Source organism: Musca domestica, unplaced genomic scaffold (assembly GCF_030504385.1).
Source record: "Musca domestica strain aabys unplaced genomic scaffold, Musca_domestica.polishedcontigs.V.1.1 21, whole genome shotgun sequence".
NCBI lineage: Eukaryota > Metazoa > Arthropoda > Insecta > Diptera > Muscidae > Musca > Musca domestica.
The window spans coordinates 5,201,146-5,223,197 of NW_026712258.1; the positions used below are offsets into that span (position 1 = coordinate 5,201,146).

The 22,052-nt window shown below is 32.9% G+C and overlaps 2 protein-coding genes across 3 annotated transcripts in view; one reads left to right on the forward strand and one right to left on the reverse strand.

Moving 5' to 3' along the window:
* Window positions 1-22,052, reverse strand: part of LOC101892363 (aminopeptidase N) — a 766,723-nt gene that overhangs the window by 458,018 nt on the left and 286,653 nt on the right. The window lies entirely within an intron of this gene.
* LOC131802457 (uncharacterized) lies at window positions 1,785-7,699 on the forward strand. Of its 2 annotated transcripts, none has more exons than XM_059122799.1 (3): window positions 1,785-2,284; window positions 2,359-3,184; window positions 3,252-3,779. In XM_059122799.1, the coding sequence occupies exons 2-3, from the start codon at window positions 2,701-2,703 to the stop codon at window positions 3,608-3,610; spliced, it is 843 nt and encodes a 280-aa protein (XP_058978782.1). In that variant the 5' UTR covers window positions 1,785-2,284; window positions 2,359-2,700; the 3' UTR covers window positions 3,611-3,779. The 2 variants fall into 2 exon arrangements, with proteins under 2 accessions (XP_058978782.1, XP_058978783.1); XM_059122800.1 differs by adding an exon at window positions 7,388-7,699 and having other exon boundaries at window positions 1,788-3,184; window positions 3,252-3,310.

The window sequence follows — 22,052 nt, forward strand, 5'->3', positions numbered from 1 at the left end:
TGGTTATAATAATAAATGTGACAAATTAATTGGAAATTAGTTAAGATTTGGATATAGCTCCCATATATATATTATCGGCCGATTTCACATATTTGACGCACCAATTTCAATGAAATATGAAAGTGTGTGGCGGAGTGTGGTGTAAAAGTAATTTTTTTAAAATTATATTTACATCGGATCAGATTGGGATATGATTTTAATAAGAACCATTGACCCACAACGCCTTAGGCTAACACTAAAAACAACACAACAATTGATTTAAAATACGCTTATTACGGCGAAGTATGTTGCTGTCTCGAATTCACTAATTGCAATAGAAATGCCACTCAACTTCAACTTGGTATTTGCTATGAAATAAATAAATCCGAAGGACAACCCCGCATTAAAGTTATAGTTATGGTTATTTACGCATTAAAGTAGTGCAATAATTTTTTTTTTAATTTTTAATTTTTTTTTTAACCAACATATATTCGTAAATAAAATTTTGAATGCATATAAAATCGAAAGGGGTAGCGAAGCGCACCGGGTTCAGCTAGTATATATATAAATATAAATATATATATATATATATATATATATATATATATATATATATATATATATATATATACATACATTATGAGGCGTACAAAATACAGTAAATTGCAAATTACTGCTCTTTTGACTGGAAAATTGTGCTACGATCTTTTATACCAAAAATTAATTTGATCCCATACACGGGATGGTTTAAATATTGAAGCTTACGGCTTAAATATGGGTACAGGTATTTTAAAACACTTTTAATCGACCAGTACGTGAACACTTATATCAGTCATATCTGTGAATAATTATGCTTTGACAAATATGTATAATAGACAAAAACTACGGGCCGGCAACGCGGACCGGGCCAGATAGTTTTAAATAAAACCAAACATCGCACAGGTACCACATCAAAATATGTGCTGATATCCAGAATATAGTTTGTCACAATTTCGCATCGGAGTACAGGTAGTCTTATTATTTTTATACCCTCCACCTTGGAAAGGAGGGTATATTAACATTGTCATTCTGTTTGTAACATCCTTAAATATTCGTCTTAGACCCCATAAAGTATATATATTCATAATCAGCATAAAATTCTAAGTCGATTTAACGATTTCCGTCTGTCTAGTCCCCATAAAACGGTACCTCCCGATATTCGGTATTTTGATGATTTATGCCACATTTTTTTAAGGATTTGTCTGGAAATTGGTATTTGTAGGTCATAACGTGTCCCTGAGCGTGTGGCAAAACATTGCATGTAAAGGTCCACGTTGTGGTATAGGCCCCATATAAAGGTACCTCCCAATATTCGGTATTTTAGTTTTTTTGCCACATTTATTCACGGATTTGTCTAAAAATTGGTATTTGTGGGTCATAATGGTTTCCAGCTCCGGTGGCGAAACATTGCATGTATGGGTCCATGATTTGGTATAGCCCCCATATAACGGTACCTCCCAATATTCGGTATTTTAGTTTTTTTGCCACATTTATTCACGGATTTGTCTAAAAATTGGTATTTGTGGGTCATAATGGGTCCTAGTTCGTGTGGCGGAACATTGTAATTATAGGTCCACGTTTTGGTGTAGCCCCCATATAACGGTACCTCCCGATATTCGGCATTTCAATGGTTTTTGCCACATTTCTTCTAATGTTTCGTTTACCCTATGGTGGAGGGTATTAAAAGTTTGGCCCGGCCGAACTTAATGTTTTTTACTTGTTAAGAACAATATTTGTTACAATATATGCAAAAAAGCCGATATCCTGCTGTTAAGTTCTTCTCAAACGTTCAGCAAATAATTACAAAAATGCCGCGACCAAAAATATTATTATTTTAGATATGTTAAATACAAATGAATCAAACGAATTAGTGTGTAATTTGCAAAGTTGTAAGAACAAGATTGTAAGTGTACATTCCGGAAATATAGAAAGACATTTAAAGAGATTACATCCTGAGCAATATGCAAACTATATTGAACAAAAACGTGCAATGAAATTACTAAGTATTACTGCGAAGAAATGTAAATCCGAGGAACATCGAACTAGCAAAAGTGGAACTATTCACCAAAAATGGATGTCCTCTGCGCATGGCCGAAGATACGACCTTCAAAATTCTTATGGAACCAGTTTTAAGTTTGCTCGGAATGACAGTCAATGAGCATAATATAATGGAACGAATTATCGCATTTTCCACAAATATTAAAACGGAAATATCTAATGATTTAAAAGGGACATTGTTTTCTCTTAAGATTGATATAGCAACCAGGTGGGATTTGAGCATGCTCGGTATAAATATTCAATACATCAAAAATGGTAAATGTATTGTTAAAACATTGGCAGTAAAAGAGCTGAAATCAAGTCATACCGGTGAATATATAAAATCTATTATATTGGAAGTTCTAAAAGAATATGGTTTTGATATACGCAACATTCTTACCATTACAATCGACAATGGATCTAACATGTTAAAAACGGTAAAAGTCTGAATTCGGAGTTACAAATGCTTATGGAAGAAGAATCTCAGGATAGCGAAGAAGAAGTTGATTGTGAAATATCGATTTATGAAATTGAGTCAATCGACTTTGATATATATATATATATAATGTTCTAAAACAGCCTACAATAAAAGAAAAAACTGAAAACCTAAGACTCGTAGTGAAAAAACATCGAAGTAAAACGTATATGAGTATTTTTAAAAATGGGCTCCACAAGAAACCTATAATTGACTGTATAACAAGATGGAATTCAACATACAATATCATTGAAAGACTGCTGGAAATAAGAGAAGTTGTAACTACATTAAGCAAGGATAATTCGAAATTATTCATTAGTTCTGCTTACTGGCCTTTCGCAAGTGAATTTGTTGGAATATTTAAACCTATTTACACAGCTACAATGAAACTACAAACTGAACAGCTGTGTTATAGCGAACTATATATTGTAATAATGGATATTACATTCCAAATAGATGCTTTACCAAATACCGAAGTGAAAGTGATACTGAAAGATTCATTGAAGACAAGAATGGATAAACTTTTTGAAAACGTATTTTTTAACGCAGCCGTGTATTTGGATCCACGTATTAAAGTCTGTATGACAAGCGAACAGAAAGCTAGAGCGCAGATGTACATAGTATCGTTACATAAGCGAATATACTCAAAAGAAGGTACGTTTGCTACATTAATACCAAAAATACATACATATGTTTTTAACTATTACCCTTATTTCTTCAGATTCTACAACAGACAATACGGCCTGCACAATACTGGATGAAACTCCATCAACAAGTAATGTATGTACCCCGAAATCCTTTTCCGATTACCTGCAAACTATAGATCCTACCACGCCTACACAGAGTTCTTCAAACATTGATCATTTTGAATCCGATCTATCCACTTATGAAAGAAAATCTAGATTGCCACTAAATGCAAATGTTTTAGAACATTGGGATTCTCCAAACATTATTAGTGGCATTGCTAATATTTTACTGGTGATACGATCAACACAAGTAAGCGTGGAATCGACAGCGCAATCGATTGTCACCGTTAAATTTAGAGCATATATTAATGGTAAAAGCCAATGGGATTTTTAATTACCAGTTGGGATCTGATTAAAGTTCTTACTGGTGCACTTATATTTTTAGTTTATTACATTTTCTTTTTTATTTTCTATTTATATTATGTATATTATATTTAACTTGTTTCATTAATTCAATTTTATTAAAAAAATACATTTATGTAATAACAATTAAATGCCTATAAATAAATCAGTATTAAGTATGTTTCATTGACATATAACAGTACGTTGTTTTATTTATTCTTTAATTTTCACTTATACAAAGAGTGATACTAACATCGAATTTTGTGTAACTTAGCAAACTCGGATTATCTTTAATTTCTTTTATTTTAATCATTTTATTAATTTACAATGCCATATACTAAAAAATCAAACATTTAATAATATTTTCCCAAATCATAAAAAAGCATATTGATGCCAGTACATTTTTTTTGATGTGGTGCATGTGGTACACTACGATTTTTATACCCTCTACCTTGGAAAGGAGGGTATATTAACTTTGCCATTCCGTTTGTAACATCCTTAAATATTCGTCTTAGACCCCATAAAGTATATATATTCATAATCAGCATAAAATTCTAAGTCGATTTAACGATGTCCGTCTGTCTGTCTGTTGAAATCACGATACAGCCCACATTATTTGACGTAGAGCGCCAAAATTTAGCAGTTTGCATTGTGTCTAGGATGGCAGGTATTGAAAATGAGATATATTGGTCCACGTTCTGGTATAGTCCCCATATAACGGTACCTCCCGATATTCGGTATTTTGATGGTTTTTGCCACATTTTTTCACTGATTTGTCTAAAAATTGGTATTTGTGGGTCATAATGGGTCCTAGTTCGTGTGGCGAAACATTGTAATTATAGGTCCACGTTTTGGTATAGCCCCCATATAACGGTACCTCCCGATATTCGGTATTTTGATGGTTATTGCCACATTTTTTCACTGATTTGTCTAAAAATTGGTATTTGTGGGTCATAATGGGTCCTAGTTCGTGTGGCGAAACATTGTAATTATAGGTCCACGTTCTGGTATAGTCCCCATATAACGGTACCTCCCGATATTCGGTATTTTGATGATTTATGCCACATTTTTCACGGATTTGTCTGGAAATTGGTATTTGTAGGTCATAACGGGTTCCTGAACGTGTGGCAAAACATTGCATGTATAGGTCCACGTTGTGGTATAGCCCCCATATAAAGGTACCTCCCGATATTCGGTATTTCAGTTTTTTTGCCACATTTTTTCACGGATTTGTCTAAAAATTGTGTATTTGGTGCATGTGGTACACTACGATTTTTATACCCTCTACCTTGGAAAGGAGGGTATATTAACTTTGCCATTCCGTTTGTAACATCCTTAAATATTCGTCTTAGACCCCATAAAGTATATATATTCATAATCAGCATAAAATTCTAAGTCGATTTAACGATGTCCGTCTGTCTGTCTGTTGAAATCACGATACAGCCCACATTATTTGACGTAGAGCGCCAAAATTTAGCAGTTTGCATTGTGTCTAGGATGGCAGGTATTGAAAATGAGATATATTGGTCCACGTTCTGGTATAGTCCCCATATAACGGTACCTCCCGATATTCGGTATTTTGATGGTTTTTGCCACATTTTTTCACTGATTTGTCTAAAAATTGGTATTTGTGGGTCATAATGGGTCCTAGTTCGTGTGGCGAAACATTGTAATTATAGGTCCACGTTTTGGTATAGCCCCCATATAACGGTACCTCCCGATATTCGGTATTTTGATGGTTATTGCCACATTTTTTCACTGATTTGTCTAAAAATTGGTATTTGTGGGTCATAATGGGTCCTAGTTCGTGTGGCGAAACATTGTAATTATAGGTCCACGTTCTGGTATAGTCCCCATATAACGGTACCTCCCGATATTCGGTATTTTGATGATTTATGCCACATTTTTCACGGATTTGTCTGGAAATTGGTATTTGTAGGTCATAACGGGTTCCTGAACGTGTGGCAAAACATTGCATGTATAGGTCCACGTTGTGGTATAGCCCCCATATAAAGGTACCTCCCGATATTCGGTATTTCAGTTTTTTTGCCACATTTTTTCACGGATTTGTCTAAAAATTGTGTATTTGTGAGTCATAATGGATTCCAGCTCCGGTGGCGAAACATTGTATGTATGGGTCCATGATTTGGTATAGCCCCCATACAACGGTACCTCCCGATATTCGGTAATTTGATGGTTTTTGCAACCTTTTTTCACGGATTTGTCTGAAAATTGGTATTTGTTGGTAATAATGGGTTCTAGCTTCGGTGGCGAAACATTGCATGTATGAGTCAATGATTTGGTATAGCCCCCATATAACGGTACCTCCCGATATTCGGTATTTTGATGGTTTTTGCCACATTTTTTCACTGACTTGTCTAAAAATTGGTATTTGTGGGTCATAATGGGTCCTAGTTCGTGTGGCGAAACATTGTAATTATAGGTCCACGTTTTGGTATAGCCCCCATATAACGGTACATCCCGATATTCGGCATTTTAATGGTTTTTGCCACATTTCTTCTAATGTTTCTTTTACCCTAAGGTGGAGGGTATTCAAAGTTTGGCCCGGCCGAACTTAATGTTTTTTTACTTGTTTAGTGCTCCGATTGCGGAACACTACGTTTTTTAGTGCTCCGACTCCGGTACACTACCGCTAATTTTTTTAGTGGTACTGCACCGGTACAGTACACTATGTTAGTGTACTGTTTATTTTCGAACGTTGCTTTTAGGGATCAAATCTCTAATACTAACATCTGGAAAAGGTTTCCAAGGTCTTCTTCTGTACTTAAACGAAAACTCAAGCTGACAATTTCTTGTAAGGAATTAAATGCCAATTCGAACAAGTAAAAAAGCTGTAAGTTCGTCCGGGCCAAACTTTGAATACCCTCCGCCATTTGGAACAAATTTGGCAATTTTCAAAAAAAAAAAAAAAAAGACAAATCCGTTAAAAATTTTGTTAAAATCTTAATAATACCGAATGTAACCGTGTATTAGGTTAAGCTGTTACAATATTTAAATGCGAAAATTTAAAAAATAAGTCTGTTTCAAATGTAGCTAAAATCATGGGGGTTATAAAAAGTGGAGCAGCAAGACAATTTTCTAACATAGGCTGTAGTATCCATTACGAACTTCAAATGCCAAATTAGAAAAAAAATACTGGTGAATAATGTCGCTAAAATCATCAAAATACCGAATATCAGGAGGTACTTTATATGGGGGCTATACGAAGACGTGAATCTGTACAGGCAATTTTCTGTCATAGGCTGTAGTATCCATTACGGACTTCAAACACCAAATTTGAAACAATTGCGGTGAATAAAGTCGCTTAACCGTTCTATGGGGGCTATACGAAGACGTGGATCTACATGGCCCATTTTCAATACCAAAAGTCCTGCAGACATAATACACATTTGAGTAAATTTTTATCAACTTACTTCATATCGTTCAGCAGCTCGAGTGATTTCCACAGACGAATAGACGGACATTGCTTTTATGCAATCGACATTGAATTGTATGCTGATAAAGAATATATGTACTTTGTGGGGTCTTAAATGTATATTTCAAGGTGTTACAAACAGAATGACAAACTTAATATACCCTTCATACTATGGTGGAAGGTATAATAAAAATTAGGGATGGTAATCTTTTACCAGTATTGTAGAAGGTGAGGTACGGTATTGTCTTCATACTTGTCCTAAGCGAAACCAAATACATACATTCCATAATTAAGTCCTACTTATTAGACTAATATTTTATTTTTCTGTTTTAGATTATATCCTACCTTGACTTTTATATCCTCTAAAAGGCGTGAAATTAGCAAAATATTTGGTCTAAAATAAATGCAGAATTCTTCCCAGCTGTACGCCCATATTCAAGGAAGAACTACAAAATATAAATTTGACAATGAAGCGACATAAAATAAAAAAAAACTAATCTTGTGATAGCATGAGATTACCTTAGTAATTGTACCATGAGGCATACCTTTTGGGTAGAAAATGTTGCAGAACCCTTTACTACTCTAATAATTAAGCTGTGATTTTAATGTGTGTATTATAATATGAAGACATATATAATTTTTAATCGATCTGTAATATCTATATATAATATATATATCTATGTATAAAAATCAATTGTTGTTTGTTGGTAACGGAATCAGTTGAAAACGGCTGGACCGATTTGCATAATTTTTGTACAAACGTTCGTCATACCCCGAGTTAGGTTTTTAAAGAAAAAAAATATTGGCCACGCCTTCTTTAAGGCCCACTATCTTGATTTATCTAAAGTCTTTATATTTGCCAGATAATGAAGATATCGGTTTGAATATTACACGAGATACTGATATATATATATATATATATATATATATATATATATATATATATATATATATATATATATATATATATATATGTATATATATATATATATATATATATATATATATATATATATATATATATATATATATATATATATAAGGAAGTTGTGTTAGTAGTATATAACTCAAGAACCGCTGATCTGATTTTAACGATTCACACAAATTCGGAATTGTCTCTTGGCAGAAAAGGATAAAATCCAAAGAAATCGCGTAAAAATGTGAAATATTAAAATTTTCTAATTTATTGTTTGTTTTCTCTTTCGAGACGAGCTTAATGATCTGAAATTTGCAAATTTTCATTTTGACTTTTCAAGTGTACAATAGTAATGTTTTATTTTGCATGTTTTTTTTTTCATTTTGACTTACTATTTCGGAATGTACATTTGAAATGTTTTTTTTTTAATTCTAATATGATGTGTAGTCTTTTTGGGTAGTAGAAAGCGATGAAAATTATGGAGTGGCGGACCTGAATAGATGATGTCAAAATAATTTAACGTGGTCAAACCAAAGTTAATTACTTTTTCAAAATTGCTAAAAAATTTAAAATCGGGAAAAATAGAGAACATTTTTTTAAAGGAATCAAATTTCAAAATAATAGTAAGGACCAAACTTCGTAAGGACCTTTAAATATTCGCTGTAAAAAAAGTATCTGAATTCAAGTTTCACTTTAAAATTCATATACCAGTAAGACAAAAAACCATAAAGTAAATGAGGCCGTTATATGGGGCCATACCAAAACGGGAACCTCTGTGGACAATTTTATACTTCAAGGATTGTCATCTATCAAACCTTCTAAAATACCAAATTTGACACAATTATGCGCGGAAATGTGTGGATTATCAACATACCCAATATAGGTAGGTATTGTTATATGTGTTAGACAAATCCGAGGAAAAGTGTGGAAAAAATCATCAAAATACCGAATTTCGAGAGATACCGTTATATGGGGACTATACCAAAACGTGGACCCATAGATCGTTTTCAATACCAACCATCTTATACACAATATAAATTTTTCTGCTAAATTTTGACGCTATACGTCAAATAATGTGGGCTGTATCGTAATTTAAACAAACAGACATACAGACGGACAAATCGACTTAGAAGTTTATGCTGATTATAAATATGTATGTATATTTTATGGGGTCTATGGCGAACATTTAGGGATGTTACAGATGGAATAAAAGTTAATATACCCTCCTTTCCAAGATGGATGATATAATAAGCATTAAAGACTAAAATTACGGGCCGGCAACCCCATATTGACATTATGGGGTCTCCGGCGCACAATTTAAATAACAAAAAATTAATTCTATTCTTACAGTAATGGGTGTAAAGGAATAATTATCTTCGACTATTCTGGAATCATTGTGCCCTTAATTATAAGATGGACGAAACTAAATTCCACGCAGCACGGTATCCTAAACGTAGGAAACACAAATTCCAAATTACAACTCATTTGAATGGAAAATGTTGCTAAGCTCTTTAGAATACCAAAAATTGACAAAAGGGGCTATTGTAGATATTCAACATTATATAGGTTTTTAACACTCAAATTAAAGTCTATAGCTGAAAAATAAGATCAGGTTATTCAAAATATCTAAAACCGACGGTAGATGAACATCTATTATAATTTTTGCTATGAATATTTATTTCTCTTTACATAACTCAGCTCTGTGATTTATTATGCTTTAAAAAATATACATTAAAGACTAAAAGTACGGGCCGGCAACGCGGACCGGGCCAGCTAGTAATATATATATAATATAATGAACATTTTTTATTATTTTGAATTCTGAATGAATAATATTAAAAATGAAAGGACTGACCTACGTACATCATACTTCTTTCATATGACAGTAATCCGTCCAATGATAACTCAAAAAAACAATTCCTTGGGACTGCAATCAGTTAAATACCGAATATAAATGGTGTAAAATGGTAGAGCGAATTAAACATTTAGTAAAAAAAAGGATTTTTATCCTTCCAGAAATTCTTCCTAAGCTTTCAATATATCTTAAATCGCCATGATCGTCATGACAATTGACCCTCGGTTAAGGGTACAGCCCGATTTCGGGTATAGTTTACATTTTAACCATATTTTGCATACTCATTTCAGCAAAGGTTGGTAATTTAAGAAGAAATCATCCTCGCAAAAAACTATCACGTTTTGGTATAACCATTATAACTCACAAGAGAATATTGGTTTGGATGTACGTAAACTCCGAAATGTCAAACGCATTCAGTCGGAAATTGTGGCAGAAACATTAAAAAAATTACGAATATTAATTTCTTTGATCGTCATTAAATTATGCTATAATGAAAGATATGAATTTTACGAGGTCTCCAACGCACAATTTAAATGATAAAAATAAATAAATTCTATTCTTACGGTAATGGGTTTAAAATAGTAATTATTTTTGACTATTCTGAAATCATTCTGCCCCTAATTATGAGGTGGACAAAACTAAATACCACACAGCACGGTATTCTAAACGTTGTAAATGCAAATCCCAAATTACAGCTCATTTGAATGGAAAATATTGCTAAGCTCTTTACAATAACAACAAGTATAAAATCTGTAAGTTCATCCAGGTCGAACTTTAAATACCCTCCACCATTTGGTGCCAATTTGGAAATTCTCAAAAAAATAAAATACGTTAAAAATTCTGTTAAAATGTTAAAAATACCGAATGTAGCCGTATATTAGGTCTATACGACGACATGGACCTGCATAGGTAACATTTGTCATAAGTCATTTCAATATTCAAATACGAAACTTAAAAAAATCGGTAACAATGTACCAATTTTGAAACGATTCCGGTGAATAATGTCGCTAAAATCATCAAAATACCGCATATTGGGAGTTACCATTATATAGGGGCCATACGAACACGTGGACCACATGGCCCATTTTCAATACCAAAACTCCTGCAGACATAAAACACATTTGAGTAAAATTTTATTAACCTACTTCATTTCGTTCGGAAGCTAGAGTGATTTCCACAGACGGACGGACGGATAGAGGAACAGACGGAAGTACATTGCTAAATCGACATAGAATTTCATGCTGATCAAGATTATATGTATTATTTGTGGGTTCTAAAATGTATATTTCGAGGTGTTAAAAACTATGGTAGAGGGTATAAAAATTGAGCCAAGTTTCCACATGGGGTATTATAGATGTTCTATATCATACAGGTTTTTATACCCTCCGCCATAGATTGTATGGAGGGTATATTAAATTCGTCATTCCGTTTGTATCTCATCGAAATAATCATTTTAGACCCAACAATATATGTATATATTCTTGATCAGCGTAAAATTCTAAGACGATTTAGCCATGTCCGTCCGTCTGTCCGTCTGTTGTAATCACGCTACAGTCAAAACGAATTAAGATAGAAGCTAAAATTTTACAAAGATCTGTCTTTTGTCTGCAGGCAGGTCAAGTTCGAAGATGGGCTACATCGGTCCACAATATCGTATAGCCCCCATATAACGGTACCCCCGATATTCGGAATTTTGACTATTTTAGCCACATTTTTTAATGGAATTGTCTGAAATTCCACACAAGAAGTCCCTTCTGTGTACTTTACCCCCTGAAAGAGAATTGTTTATATAGATCCACGATATCGTATATCCCCTATATAACGGTACCCCCCGATATTCGGTATTTTGACGATTTTAGATACATTTTTCAACGGAACTGTCTGAAAATCCATACAAGGAGTTCCTTGTGGATACCTTATCCCTTGGAAGAGAATTATCTATATAGGTCCACGATATCGTATAGACCCCATATAACAGTACTTCCCGATATTCGGCATTTTGATGATTTTAGCCACATTTTTTAACGGAATTGTCTGAAAATCCACACAAGGAGTTCCTTGTGGGTACTTTAGTCCTTGGAAATTAATTATCTTTATAAGTCCACGATATTGAGTAGCCCCCATATAACGGTACTTCCCGATATTCGGTATTTTGATGACATTAGCCACATTTTTCAACGGAATTGTCTGAAAATCCACAAAAGAAATTCCTTGTGAGTACTTTACCCCCTGAAATAGAATTGTCTATATAGGTCCACGATATCGTATAGCCCCCATATAACGGTACCTCCTGATATTCGGTGTTTTGATGATTCTAGCCACATTTTTTTACGGAATTGTCTGAAAATCCACACAAGGAGTTCCTTACGGGTACTTTATTGCTTGAAAAAGAATTATCTATATAGGTCCACGATATCGTATAGCCCCCATATAACGGTACCCCGCGATATTCGGTATTTTGATAATTTTAGCCATATTATCAACGGAATTGCCTGAAATTCTACACAAGGAGTTCTTTGTGAGCACTTTACCCCTGACAGATAATTCTCTTTATAGGTTAGCGATATCGTATATCCCCCATGTAACGGTACCCCCGATATTCGGTATTTTATCGGTATCGTGAAAGTTTAGGAAAAATTTCTGAAGGAATAAAAATCCTTTTCCCTCTTATTTTTTGCGCCCTTTATATTCGGTATTTCGCTGATTGCAGTCCTAATGAATTTTGCATATTGAGTTCCCATTGGACGGATTATTGTCATGTGAAAGAAGTAGGTAGGTCCACGTTTTGAAATGAGCCCCATAACGTTTTGTCGGTTATTATTTTTTTTTTTTTGTTTAAATGTGTTCGCATCTTCCAGCTGAAGCACGATGTAGATCCTGGAGATGAAAGCTAAATGCCAATTTCAGACATGAAAGATCGCCATTTAACATCGTATTGCCTACTTTTTCATTTTTAATATTATTCATTCAGAATTCATCACAATAAAAAATGTAGACTTCTATATAGTTTCTAAATTGAAAAAATTTCACGCCAAAAGGATTTTTTCTTTTATATTTTCATTGGTATATTTTACGCAATTTTTTTTTTGCCAAGATTCCATTCCGAATTTGTATGAATTGTGAAAATCCGTCAAAACGTTCTTGAGTTATAAGCATTGTAACTAATAAACAAATTAAAAAAATCTTCAACTTGTTCGCTGTTTTTTTACAGCGAATATTTAATGGTCCTTACGAAGTTTGGTCCTTACTATTATTTTGAAATTTGATTCCTTTGAAAAGATGTTCTCTATTTTTCCCGATTTTAGATTTTTTAGCAATTTTGAAAAAGTAATTAACTTTGGTTTGACCACGTTAAATTATTTTGACATCATCTATTCAGGTCCGCCACTCCATAATTTTCGTCGCTTTCTACTACCCAAAAAGACTACACATCATATTAGAATTAAAAAAAAAACATTACAAATGTACATTCCGAAATAGTAAGTCAAAATGAAAAAGAAACATGCAAAATAAAACATTACTATTGTACACTTGAAAAGTCAAAATGAAAATTTTAAAATTTCACATTTTTACGCGATTTCTTTGGATTTTATCCTTTTCTGCCAAGAGACAATTCCGAATTTGTGTGAATCGTTAAAATCAGATCAGCGGTTCTTGAGTTATATACTACTAACACAACTTCCTTATATATATATATATATATATATATATATATATATATATATATATATATATATATATATATATATATATATATATATATATATCTTCTATCTATATATATAAAAATCAATTGTTGTTTGTTGGTAACGGAATCAGTTAAAAACGGGTGGACCGATTTGTATAATTTTTTGTACAAACGTTCGTCATACCCCGAGTTAGGTTTTTAAAGAAAAAAATATTGACCACGCCTACTTTTACGCCCACTATCCTGATTTATCTAAAATCTTTATATTTGCTAGATAATGAAGATATCGGTTTGAAAATTATTACACGAGATACTGTTGACTTTCCCTCCAACCCTAGGGATTTATTTGGGGGCTGAGGAACTAACCACGCATACTTTTAATCTATATATATATATATAAAATAAAGTTGTGTTAGTTACTACGCTTATAACTCAAGAACCGCTGATCTGATTTTAACGATTTACACAAATTCGGAATTGTCTCTTGGCAGAAAAGGATAAAATCCAAAAAAAATCGCGTAAAAACGTAACATTTTAAAATTTTCATTTTCACTTTTGAAGTGTACAATAGCAATGTTTTATTTTGCATGATTTTTTCCCATTTTGACTTAATATTTCGGAATGTACATTTGTAGTGTTTTTTTTTTTTTTTTTTTCAATTCTAATGTGATGTTTAGTTTTTTTGGGTAGTAGACGAAAATTATGGAGTGGCGGAACTGAAGAGTTGATGTCAAAATAATTTAACGTGGTCAAACCAAAATTGCTAAAAAAAAGCAAAAAAAGCATATTGCACTGCAAAAACTCTAACATTGGGAAAAACTGAGAACATTTTTTTAATGGAATCAAATTTCAAAATAATAGTAAGGACCAAACTTCGTAAGGACCTTTAAATATTGTTGAAGTTGAAGATTTTTTTTCAATTTGTTTATTAGTTACTATGCTTATAACTCAAGAAGGTTTGACGGATTTTCACAATTCATACAACTTCGGAATGGAATCTTGCTAAAAAAAAATTGCGTAAAATATACCAATGAAAATATAAAAGAAAAAATCCTTTTGGCGTGAAATTTTTTCAATTTAGAAACTATATAGAAGTCTACATTTTTTATTGTGATGAATTCTGAATGAATAATATTAAAAATGAAAAAGTAGGCAATACGATGTTAAATGGCGATCTTTCATGTCTGAAATTGGCATTTAGCTTTCATCTCCAGGATCTACATCGTGCTTCAGCTGGAAGATGCGAACACATTTAAACAAAAAAAAAAAAAACCGACAAAACGTTATGGGGCTCATTTCAAAACGTGGACCTACCTACTTCTTTCACATGACAATAATCCGTCCAATGGGAACTCAATATGCAAAATTCATTAGGACTGCAATCAGCGAAATACCGAATATAAAGGGCGCAAAAAATAAGAGGGAAAAGGATTTTTATTCCTTCAGAAATTTTTCCTAAACTTTCACGATACCGATAAAATACCGAATATCGGGGGTACCGTTACATGGGGGATATACGATATCGCTAACCTATAAAGAGAATTATCTGTCAGGGGTAAAGTGCTCACAAAGAACTCCTTGTGTAGAATTTCAGGCAATTCCGTTGATAATATGGCTAAAATTATCAAAATACCGAATATCGCGGGGTACCGTTATATGGGGGCTATACGATATCGTGGACCTATATAGATAATTCTTTTTCAAGCAATAAAGTACCCGTAAGGAACTCCTTGTGTGGATTTTCAGACAATTCCGTAAAAAAATGTGGCTAGAATCATCAAAACACCGAATATCAGGAGGTACCGTTATATGGGGGCTATACGATATCGTGGACCTATATAGACAATTCTCTTTCAGGGGGTAAAGTACTCACAAGGAATTTCTTTTGTGGATTTTCAGACGATTCCGTTAAAAAATGTGGCTAAAATCATCAAAATACCGAATATCGGGAAGTACCGTTATATGGGGTCTATACGATATCGTGGACCTATGTAGATAATTCTCTTCCAAGGGATAAGGTATCCACAAGGAACTCCTTGTATGGATTTTCAGACAGTTCCGTTGAAAAATGTATCTAAAATCGTCAAAATACCGAATATCGGGGGGTACCGTTATATAGGGGATATACGATATCGTGGACCTATATAAACAATTCTCTTTCAGGGGGTAAAGTACACAGAAGGGACTTCTTGTGTGGAATTTCAGACAATTCCATTAAAAAATGTGGCTAAAATAGTCAAAATTCCGAATATCGGGGGTACCGTTATATGGGGGCTATACGATATTGTGGACCGATGTAGCCCATCTTCGAACTTGACCTGCCTGCAGACAAAAGACAGATCTTTGTAAAATTTTAGCTTCTATCTTAATTCGTTTTGACTGCAGCGTGATTACAACAGACGGACAGACGGACGGACATGGCTAAATCGTCTTAGAATTTTACGCTGATCAAGAATATATACATATATTGTTGGGTCTAAAATGATTATTTCGATGAGATACAAACGGAATGACGAATTTAATATACCCTCCATACAATCTATGGCGGAGGGTATAAAAACCTGTATGATATAGAACATCTATAATACCCCATGTGGAAACTCAGCTCAATTTTTATACCCTCTACCATAGTTTTTAACACCTCGAAATATACATTTTAGAACCCACAAATAATACATATAATCTTGATCAGCATGAAATTCTATGTCGATTTAGCAATGTCCTTCCGTCTGTTCCTCTATCCGTCCGTCCGTCTGTGGAAATCACTCTAGCTTCCGAACGAAATGAAGTAGGTTAATAAAATTTTACTCAAATGTGTTTTATGTCTGCAGGACTTTTGGTATTGAAAATGGGCCATGTGGTCCACGTTTTCGTATGGCCCCTATATAATGGTAACTCCCAATATGCGGTATTTTGATGATTTTAGCGACATTACTCACCGGAATCGTTTCAAAATTGGTACATTGTTACCGATTTTTTAAAGTTTTGTATTTGAATATTGAAATGGCTTATGACAAATGTTACCTATGCAGGTCCATGTCGTCGTATAGACCTAATATACGGCTACATTCGGTATTTTTAAAATTTTAACAGAATTTTTAACGTATTTTATTTTTTTGAGAATTGCCAAATTGGTACCAAATGGTGGAGGGTATTCAAAGTTCGGTCCGGCCGAACCTACAGCTTTTTACTTGTTGGTATTGTAGAGAGCTTAGCAACATTTTCCATTCAAATGAACTGTAATTTGGGATTTGCATTTACAACGTTTAGAATACTAATATACGGCTATTTTTTTAAGATGTTAACAAAATTTTTAATGGATTTTATTTTTTTGAGAATTTCCAAATTGGCACCAAATGGTGGAGGGTATTTAAAGTTCGGCCTGGATGAACTTACAGATTTTATACTTGTTGTTATTGTAAAGAGCTTAGCAATATTTTCCATTCAAATGAACTGTAATTTGGGATTTGCATTTACAACGTTTAGAATACCGTGCTGTGTGGTATTTAGTTTTGTCCACCTCATAATTAGGGGCAGAATGATTTCAGAATAGTCAAAAATAATTACTATTTTAAACCCATTACCGTAAGAATAGAATTAATTTATTTTTATCATTTAAATTGTGCGTTGGAGACCTCATAAAATTCATATCTTTCATCATAGCATAATTTAATGACGATCAAAGAAATTAATATTCGTAATTTTTTTAATGTTTCTGCCACAATTTCCGACTGAATGCGTTTGACATTTCGGAGTTTACGTACATCCAAACCAATATTCTCTTGTGAGTTATAATGGTTATACCAAAACGTGATAGTTTTTTGCGAGGATGATTTCTTCTTAAATTACCAACCTTTGCTGAAATGAGTATGCAAAATATGGTTAAAATGTAAACTATACCCGAAATCGGGCTGTACCCTTAACCGAGGGTCAATTGTCATGACGATCATGGCGATTTAAGATATATTGAAAGCTTAGGAAGAATTTCTGGAAGGATAAAAATCCTTTTTTTTACTAAATGTTTAATTCGCTCTACCATTTTGCACCATTTATATTCGGTATTTAACTGATTGCAGTCCCAAGGAATTGTTTTTTGAGTTATCATTGGACGGATTACTGTCATATGAAAGAAGTATGATGTACGTAGGTCAGTCCTTTCATTTTTAATATTATTCATTCAGAATTCAAAATAATAAAAAATGTTCATTATATTATATATATATATATACTAGCTGGCCCGGTCCGCGTTGCCGGCCCGTAATTTTAGTCTTTAATGCTATTATATCATCCACCTTGGAAAGGAGGGTATATTAACTTTTCATTCCATTTGTAACATCACTAAATGTTCGTCATAGACCCCATTAAGTATGCATATATATTCATAATCAGCATAAAACTCTAAGTCGATTTGTCCGTCTGTATGTCTGTTTGTTTAAACTACGATACAGCCCACATTATTTGACGTATAGCGTTAAAATTTAGCTGAAAAATTTGTATTGTGTATAGGATGGTTGGTATTAAAAATGTTCTATCGGTTCACGTTTTGGTATAGTCCCCACATAACGGTATCTCTCGAAATTCGGTAATATATATAACGATACCTACCTATATTGGGTATGTTGATAATCCACATATTTACGCGAATAATTGTTTCAAATTTGGTATTTTAGAAGGAGACAATCCTTGAAGTATAAAATTGTCCACAGAGGTTCTCGTTTTGGTATGGCCCCATATAACGGCCTCCTTCACCTTATCATTTTTTGATAAGTTAACTGCATTATCCAAACAGTCTTACTGGTATATGAAGTTTACAGTGAAACACGCTAGAATTACTTATACTTTTATATAAAAATGTTTCCTTTACCCTCAGATGGATGACAGTAATAATTCTGCCCGGCCGAACTTAATTTTTATACTTGTTTTTAAAGTAATATGAATTATTTGTCATTGAAATTGCGCGTTGGAGACCCCATAATTTCCATATCTTTTATCATAGTATAATTCAAAGACGATTAAACAAATGTCCGGTTCCTTAAATCATATGATGGTTATACAAAACGTGATCAGTTTTTGCATGGATGGTTTCTTCCCAAGTTACCAACATTTGCCGAAAATAGTATGAAAATATGGTTAAAATGTAAGATATACTTGAAATCGGGTTGTATCCTTATCCGGGGGATTTAAGGTATCGTGAAAATTTAGGAAGAATTTCTAAAAGAATAGAAATACTTTTCCCTTTATATTCGGTATTTCACTGATTGCAGTCCCAATGAATTTTGCATATTGATTTCTCATTGGACGGATTATTGTCATGTGATAGAAGTAGGTAGGTCCACGTATTGAAATGAGCCCCATAACGTTTTGTCGGTTATTTTTGTTTATTTAAATGTGTTCGCATCTTCCATCTGAAGCACGATGTAGATCCTGGAGATGAAAGCTAAATGCCAATTTCAGACATGAAAGATCGCCATTTAACATCGTATTGCCTACTTTTTCATTTTTAATATTATTCATTCAGAATTCATCACAATAAAAAATGTAGACTTCTATATAGTTTTTAAATTGAAAAAATTTCACGCCAAAAGGATTTTTTCTTTTATATTTTCATTGGTATATTTTACGCAATTTTTTTTTTTTTTAGCAAGATTCCATTCCGAAGTTGTATGAATTGTGAAAATCCGTCAAACCTTCTTGAGTTATAAGCATAGTAACTAATAAACAAATTGAAAAAAAGTCTTCAACTTCAACAATATTTAAAGGTCCTTACTATTATTTTGAAATTTGATTCCATTAAAAAAATGTTCTCAGTTTTTCCCAATGTTAGAGTTTTTGCAGTGCAATATGCTTTTTTTGTTTTTTTTAGCAATTTTGGTTTGACCACGTTAAATTATTTTGACATCAACTCTTCAGTTCCGCCACTCCATAATTTTCGTCTACTACCCAAAAAAAACTACACATCACATTAGAATTCAAAAAAAAAAAAAAAAAACACTACAAATGTACATTCCGAAATATTAAGTCAAAATGGGAAAAAATCATGCAAAATAAAACATTGCTATTGTACACTTCAAAAGTGAAAATGAAAATTTTAAAATGTTACGTTTTTACGCGATTTTTTTTGGATTTTATCCTTTTCTGCCAAGAGACAATTCCGAATTTGTGTAAATCGTTAAAATCAGATCAGCGGTTCTTGAGTTATAAGCGTAGTAACTAACACAACTTTATTTTATATATATATATATATAGATTAAAAGTATGCGTGGTTAGTTCCTCAGCCCCCAAATAAATCCCTAGGGTTGGAGGGAAAGTCAACAGTATCTCGTGTAATAATTTTCAAACCGATATCTTCATTATCTAGCAAATATAAAGATTTTAGATAAATCAAGATAGTGGGCGTAAAAGTAGGCGTGGTCAATATTTTTTTCTTTAAAAACCTAACTCGGGGTATGACGAACGTTTGTACAAAAAATTATACAAATCGGTCCACCCGTTTTTAACTGATTCCGTTACCAACAAACAACAATTGATTTTTATATATATAGATATATTACTAGCTGGCCCGGTCCGCGTTGTCGGCCCGTACTTTTAGTCTTTAATGTATATTTTTTAAAGCATAATAAATCACAGAGCTGAGTTATGTAAAGAGAAATAAATATTCATAGCAAAAATTATAATAGATGTTCATCTACCGTCGGTTTTAGATATTTTGAATAACCTGATCTTATTTTTCAGCTATAGACTTTAATTTGAGTGTTAAAAACCTATATAATGTTGAATATCTACAATAGCCCCTTTTGTCAATTTTTGGTATTCTAAAGAGCTTAGCAACATTTTCCATTCAAATGAGTTGTAATTTGGAATTTGTGTTTCCTACGTTTAGGATACCGTGCTGCGTGGTATTTAGTTTCGCCCATCTTATAATTAAGGGCACAATGATTCCAGAATAGTCGAAGATAATTATTCCTTTACACCCATTACTGTAAGAATAGAATTAATTTTTTGTTATTTAAATTGTGCGCCGGAGACCCCATAATGTCAATATGGGGTTGCCGGCCCGTAATTTTAGTCTTTAATGCTTATTATATCATCCATCTTGGAAAGGAGGGTATATTAACTTTTATTCCATCTGTAACATCCCTAAATGTTCGTCATAGACCTCATAAAATATACATACATATTTATAATCAGCATAAACTTCTAAGTCGATTTGTCCGTCTGTATGTCTGTTTGTTTAAATTACGATACAGCCCACATTATTTGACGTATAGCGTCAAAATTTAGCAGAAAAATTTATATTGTGTATAAGATGGTTGGTATTGAAAACGATCTATGGGTCCACGTTTTGGTATAGTCCCCATATAACGGTATCTCTCGAAATTCGGTATTTTGATGATTTTTTACACATTTTTCCTCGGATTTGTCTAACACATATAACAATACCTACCTATATTGGGTATGTTGATAATCCACACATTTCCGCGCATAATTGTGTCAAATTTGGTATTTTAGAAGGTTTGATAGATGACAATCCTTGAGGTATAAAATTGTCCACAGAGGTTCCCGTTTTGGTATGGCCCCATATAACGGCCTCATTTACTTTATGGTTTTTTGTCTTACTGGTATATGAATTTTAAAGTGAAACTTGAATTCAGATACTTTTATATAAAAATGTTTCCTTTACCCTAAGGTGGATGATAATAATAATTCTGACCAGCCGAACTAAATTTTTTCACTTGTTTTAAAGTAATATGAATTATTTGTCATTGAAATTGCACGTTGGAGACCCCATAATTTCCATATCAAATGTCCGGTTCCTTAAATCATATGATGGTTATACAAAACGTGATCAGTTTTTGCATGGATGGTTTCTTCCCAAATTACCAACATTTGCGAAATTAGTATGAAAATATGGTTAAAATTTAAGATATACTTGAAATCGGGTTGTATCCTTATCCCGGGGTTATGGCCCATATCATGAACTGCAAAAGTGATTTAAGGTATCGTGAAAGTTTAGGAAAAATTTCTGAAGGAATAAAAATCCTTTTCCCTCTTATTTTTTGCGCCCTTTATATTCGGTATTTCGCTGATTGCATATTGAGTTCCCATTGGACGGATTATTGTCATGTGAAAGAAGTAAGTAGGTCCACGTTTTGAAATGAGCCCCATAACGTTTTGTCGGTTATTATTTTTTTTTTTTTTTTTGTTTAAATGTGTTCGCATCTTCCAGCTGAAGCACGATGTAGATCCTTGAGTTGAAAGCTAAATGCCAATTTCAGACATGAAAGATCGCCATTTAACATCGTATTTCGTACTTTTTCATTTTTGATATTATTCATTCAGAATTCAAAACAATAAAAAATGTAGACTTCTATATAGTTTTTAAATTGAAAAAAATTCACGCCAAAAACGATTTTTTCTTTTATATTTTCATTGGTATATTTTACGCAATTTTTTTTTGGCAAGATTCCATTCCGAATTTGTATGAATTGTGAAAATCCGTCAAAACGTTCTTGAGTTATAAGCATTGTAACTAATAAAC

Excerpts from the sequence above, each read along its gene's own strand:
- LOC131802457 (XM_059122799.1), top strand. The coding sequence starts at position 2,701 with ATGAGTATTTTTAAAAATGGGCTCCACAAGAAACCTATAATTGACTGT. Across the intron at positions 3,185-3,251 it reads GCGAATATACTCAAAAGAAG|ATTCTACAACAGACAATACG; the intron begins GTACGTTTGCTA and ends TTATTTCTTCAG.